Source organism: Gopherus evgoodei, chromosome 4, assembly GCF_007399415.2.
Source record: "Gopherus evgoodei ecotype Sinaloan lineage chromosome 4, rGopEvg1_v1.p, whole genome shotgun sequence".
Classification (NCBI taxonomy): Eukaryota; Metazoa; Chordata; order Testudines; family Testudinidae; genus Gopherus; species Gopherus evgoodei.
The window spans coordinates 32827693-32833692 of NC_044325.1; the positions used below are offsets into that span (position 1 = coordinate 32827693).

Genomic DNA, 6000 nt, shown 5'->3' on the forward strand with positions numbered 1-6000 from the left:
GAGGCCATATCCTAGCATGAGTGATTGTACGGTGAGCTTCCCCATGCTGGATAGAGCAGCATTCCACGCTTGTGCTGGATCTCACTGTGATCCTGTTAGTAAAACTATATTAAAAAAGGAAAATACAGGCTTGTGCTTTCTAGCTATTTTAATTTGGAGTAAATAATATGTGCATGATGCTGCAGTTGTCAAGCTTTGTCACTTCATCTTGATTTATGGGGTTGGTTTTAATAATCTTGGGGGGGTGTTTTTGAAGAAAAAAAAAGTGCACTACCTCTGCTCTTTAGAGCTGATTTGTAAAAGCTTGTTTAGGCTGAAACAGGCAGACATTGCTATATAACACAGGCAGACACAAAACAAGGCCATAGGAAAAATGCACTGCGAGCAACTGGCTGTAGAACTGGAAAAAGATGAATATAGCTGAATCCAGTAACTTCATTCCTTAGAGAATGTGATATTTAATTGGAAAACATTCTCAGAAGACAACTTAAAGCTTAGACTGTGCTGTTTGTAGGTATGTCTTTGATCATAAGCATGACTATTTTAATGCATAAAGGAGTTTATTTGGTGACCCAATCCTTCGGTCCTCTGGCTGGCAAAATTCCCACTGACTGCTCTGAGAGCCAAGATTGCGCGTACATAGTGTATTTTGACAAAAAATCAAATTTTAATCATTGAGATTTGTATTAGCAAGATTGGTCCTCTGAAGCATGGAGAAAAGAATGAAAAGCCTTCATAAATATTGACAAAGTTCTGTTTATCCCAATACCTTTTGTTAATGGAAGAGGGGGGGAATGTGGGAGGGAGATGATTAGACAGAAACTTCCTCCTTTGCTCTGCACTTTATTTCCTCATTTTGTATCTGCTGTCTATTACTTGAGCACTGCTGACAAACTGATTTTTCTTGCATGATTATACATGGTATGGGCACATTCCTTCACATGTTGTTCTAGCCATTTCACCTGGAATGGCCTTTTAGACTATGTGTTAAACACGTATGCTAAACAATCTGTTCCACCTTGCCTTTAGTTGAGACTAGCTGAGTTCCTTTTCCAGACCTGAAGAAGAGCGCTGTGTAGCTTGAAAGCTTGTCTCTTAGTCTTTCACCACCAGAAGTTGGTCCAATAAAAGAGATTACCTCGCCTACCTGGTCATTCGGGCAAGAAGTCTATTAAGTTCAATGGAAGGCACAGTTAGGCCATATCTGTTTTTTAATTGTGAATTTAAATGCATTGTGCAAGTTCTGTAGAGCCATTCTGAGACCTAATGAGTTTTGAGACTCCTCCTGAGTGTTGACTTGCAGCACGCATGGAATTCAGAGATTGCAAATGATGCTTAACTGGCTGTGTTGCACAGTGGAGATATGTATGTTGTTGCCTATGATGAGTCCACCAAACTCCTAGTCTCTGTCCAGGACAGAAATTGAACTCAGTGTTTTAACACCCTGTGCTCCCAGCCCTGGGCAAGACCATACTAACTTTGACAGATTTTCATTCTACTCTGCAGATACATGCTAGCTTTCATTATGTGCATGCACTGTTCAGAAGTAATGTTGAGGGGATTGGCTGAGGCTCCAGTAATGTGATCTGTATGACAACTCAGCTGTGTGGTTTTTGTTTGTTTTTTTCTTACCACAGGTCTGGCTAAGCTCTAACAGCAATAGTAGTGAAGCAGCAGATCAGTGGAGAGATACAATCACAAACCCCGAAAAGTTAGTCATTAAATGGCATAACATAAATCCATCCTGAAGATGTCAGAGATTAATTCAGTACTGATATGGACTTGCTTCAAGAAACTCCTGCACTCTTAAAATGAACTAATACAGATGAGAAGAGGGAAAATACTGCTTACTTGAATGTTTCAGGGAGTCTGGACATGCATCACATATTGTTAACTGGAATAAGCCAAAAGGAAAAGGGATCAGAGCTTTCACAGAGTACTGTTGGCAAAATACTGGTATGATAACAGCTGGGAATTAGTGAAACTGTACACTGAAGTAAGCACACCTTGAGAAGTGAACTGTTGTTGCTGTAGTTTTTCCAAGAAGGATTATATAATATAATGTTTATGTAAATGTAAAGCATATTTTAAAAGGTGTGTGTGGAATTGAGCATATGCCCTTTTGTATTTTAAACTTCTTTATAGAAGGCTCGAAAGGGGAGTTGTGTGTATTTTGGTTTTGGTTGTTTTTTTTTCCAAAAGAATTTCTCTGAACTTTTTAAGGTAACAATAGAAACGCAGTTCTCATCTTCCCTGGAAATGTCTATAGATGACTGGAGAACTGGCCGGATTATATCTTTGATACCAAGCAAGTGAAATCAGACTGCAAGGGAAAGTGTTGTTATAAACAGCCTGAACAAACTATTTTTTCTAAGTAACTCCTGAATAAACAGGAGAAAAGATGCAACATCACAACACTTCCATTAAGGGTTGAGAATGTTCCCATCCTCCTGAGACTTTCACAAAACCAGGGAAATGAAGACATAATATTCTTGATATTTCAAAGACAAAACAAAAGCAGCAGAATTTAAAAAATAAACAAACCCCTTTTAGGCCACTTTTTTTTTCTACTTTTTTAAGTAAAAAAGGCAACAAACATTTGTTTTCCTTGCAGATTCTGTAACAATGTTGGTATCAAGTCTCTGAAAGCAGAAACTTGATTCTGATTTTTTCCCCATTGTTCTCTGTCATGGGTCTCCATGTGAAGCCTTTAGTTGGGCAGGCTCGCATTGACATCAGTGGGAGTCTGCCCACGTATGTACTTCCCTTTTGGGGCCCCTTCATTAAGATCAAGGGGGTCGCATGAGTTTTGACTCCATTTGAACAGAATGAAATGAACATCTCTACAAATAAGCAAACTTCAGGGGGTAGAGCCTCAACTGTGGCCTTGGAGCACTTAGCACAGCTAAGGAGTGGAGAACACACAGGGATCCTGGGGTCACCCCAAGCAGTAGTCAGAGCCCAAAGACTGCTCTACCTTGTGCCAGCTGGCAGCAGCCACAAAGAGCTATTCCAGCAGCCAGGGATAGTGGTGGGGCACAGATCCTCTTTTCTCCCAGCTGCCTCTGCTATTTTGACACTGTGACGGGTTGGATCATAGAAACCCTCTTGGGAGCTGCCACACGATGTGCCAAAACTACTTCTACCCCTGCCAGCTCGGGGCCCCAGCACCCTGTCTTGCTGAGCAGACACTCCCATCTGCTCCAACAAAGACCCAGGGTCTGAATTACTTGCCCCAAGCTGCAGGTTTACCTGAAAGCAGCCAACAGAAGTGGTTCTTGTATTTAACACTCAGATGCCCAACTCCCAGTGGGGTCTAAACCCAAATAAATCTTATAAAGGGTAAACTCATAAATTGTCCGCCCTCTATAACACTGATAGAGAGAGATGCACAGTTGTTTGCTCCCCTAGGTATTAATACATACTCTGAGTTAATTAATAAGTAAAAGGTGATTTTATTAAATACAGAAAGTAGTAAGTGGTTCCAAGTAGTAACAGATAGAACAAAGTAAGTCACCAAGCAAAATAAAATAAAATGCATAAATCTATGTCTAATCAAACTGAATACAGATAATCTCACCCTTAGAGATGCTTCAGTAAGTTTTTTCCTCAGACAGGACACTTTCCAGGCCTGGGCCCAATTCTTTCCTCTGGTACAGTTCTTGTTCCAGCTCAGGTGGTAGCTATGGATTCTTATGATGGCGCTGTCTCTCCTCTTTGTTCTGTTCCACCCCTTTATATATCTTTTGCATAAGGCAGGATTCCTTTGTCCCTCTGGGTTTCCACCCCCCCCCCCCCACTGGAAAAGCACCAGATTAAAGATGGATTCCAGTTCATGTAACATGATCACGTGTCACTGTAAGACCCCAAGCTTTCATTCCTCGCAGCCTGACTCACAGGAAGGCTTGCCTGCAAACAGAGGCAGAGGCAGCCAGTCAGTTGTCCTGGTTGATGGGAGCCATTAAGATTCCAAACCACCATTAATGGCCCACACTCGCATAATTACAATAGGCCCTCAGAGTTATATTCATATTCTCGTTTCAGTAACAAGAGCAATACCTTTATACAAATAGGATGACCACATTCAGTAGACAATAAGTTTTGTATTGATACCTTACAAGAGACGTTTTGCATAAGGCATATTCCAGTTACATTATATTCACTCATTAGCATATTTTTATGAAACCATATAGACTGCAATGTCACAGACATAGGGAGTGGAATAGTGCTGCAAGAGTTACTATGGCTACTCTGTGCCACACAAGGATCTCCCTATGCAGGTGAGGTACTGCAGGGGCTGGATCTGTTTGCTTTAGGGCTGCTTTGTGCTGGTGGAATGGGGAAAAGTGGCCAGAGCAAAGCCTGGGATTGGGGCCAGTATTTGTGGATAAATTTCTGCATTTGTATTTTTTAAAACATAAACCACTTCCTATCTAATCAATGATGTTGTAGTGTTTACTTAAATTTTTTGAAAGCCAGACTAACCTGTACTGTGGAACAAGCAAATATTTACTGATATAGAAGTGCTTCTAAAATGTTCATTAGAATACAGCACACTGTAGGACTCGGGTTTTATTTCAGAGGTAGGCCAAAAGTGAGAGAGAATTTTAATACAGCTATAGACTCTGAAGAATAACTATTTGAGGTTCATCTTCAGTGCACATGGCACCTTGGCACACCATAGCTAAACCTAGCTTCTTTTCATTCCATATCTTCACATAGTTGTTTATGAATAACAATATTTTTCACTCTGGGCTTTAATTTGATAGATAAGCTGGATGTATAATATATAGATATCTAAAACCCACAAACCTTTTTGCGCTCCTGTATCTTTTGGAATGTTAAAAAATAAATCTGTAAATAAGTATTTACACAATCACTCATCCCTTACCAATTCCTTATTCACTACCTGTACAGAGTGCACAGACACTGTTTGCTTACTCTATATGGAAAATGAGTTTACCTTACTGATTAACTTCAAATCCACTCACACATGATGGGTTTGCATACTTGGATTTGGATGAGACTGTTTTTGGAATATGCTCTTCTTAGAGGGGAGAGAGGCTGTGGGAAGGAACAGCTGAGGGCCAGAGAAAATAACCAATGGAAGAACATGCACCTTGTAGATACAGTCCTGTAATGTGGTTTACAGTTTGATGCTGGGGAGGATTTTCATGAAATGTCTTCCAGTTTTTTGACCAGCTATACTGTTGGCTGAAACTTTACAAATTTCAGCAAATTTTCATTGACATTTGAACAAAAAACAAATGGGAGAGAATGCAATGATTTTTTGTGTGTGTTTCCACTTTTTTCACCAGCTCCAGGAAACAACTAAAATAAGATTTTAATATTTTAGCCCTGGATCATCATCAATAGGAGACCAAATTTTGAATCCTGCTCCTATTGATGTCAATTGCAAAATTCCCATGGGGCCCGCTCATCCTAGGTTATGGTACTGATTTATGTCTGATCAATTTGGTCTGCTGCTTCAGTGAGAACAGGATCTGGCCTTCGCTGATCTTTCTGTAATCTTTCTATTTTAATATGTCCGATGTATCTCCTTTCATGATGATAAAAGTATTGTAAGCGGCAGTGCTGAGTATCTTTTGCTTCATGCAGTCCTGGTCAGCACTACTAATGGGGGAGGAAGAGAAGGAGAAGGGCAAAGAATGTTCCAACATTTTGGAAGCCACAATTTATTACAAAGTCTTCTCAAAAGAGGAGAATTAGTACTTTTTAAAATTACTTATGGTTGTATTCAGATATGGAGCCTGTTTTAAAACATAAACTGGTCATGTTCCCTTCTTGCTATATTGACATTTTAATATATACCTTTTATGTTAACATTTTATTTCCAAATACATAGGTAATAACCAAAAGTGTGTTTACATCTGATTTTGTTGTTGGTTTCTCTAATGCTTACCTAGTCCTCCACACTCCGGTACAGTTCCTACGTTTCTCTCTACCAAACTCCTTTCAGCTTGGTAATTTGTGAGGGGG

At 39.9% G+C, this 6000-nt stretch overlaps 1 protein-coding gene across 4 annotated transcripts in view; it reads left to right on the forward strand.

Moving 5' to 3' along the window:
- The window catches only part of TC2N (tandem C2 domains, nuclear), a 45806-nt gene extending 42690 nt beyond the window's left edge, over positions 1-3116 (forward strand). For all 4 annotated transcript variants that reach the window (XM_030558908.1, XM_030558909.1, XM_030558910.1 and 1 more), the window contains one exon: positions 1638-3116. In XM_030558908.1, the coding sequence (XP_030414768.1) occupies positions 1638-1748 (111 nt within the window). In that variant the 3' untranslated portion in view covers positions 1749-3116. The remainder of the gene's footprint in view (positions 1-1637) is intronic.
- Positions 3117-6000: the final 2884 nt, after the last annotated feature.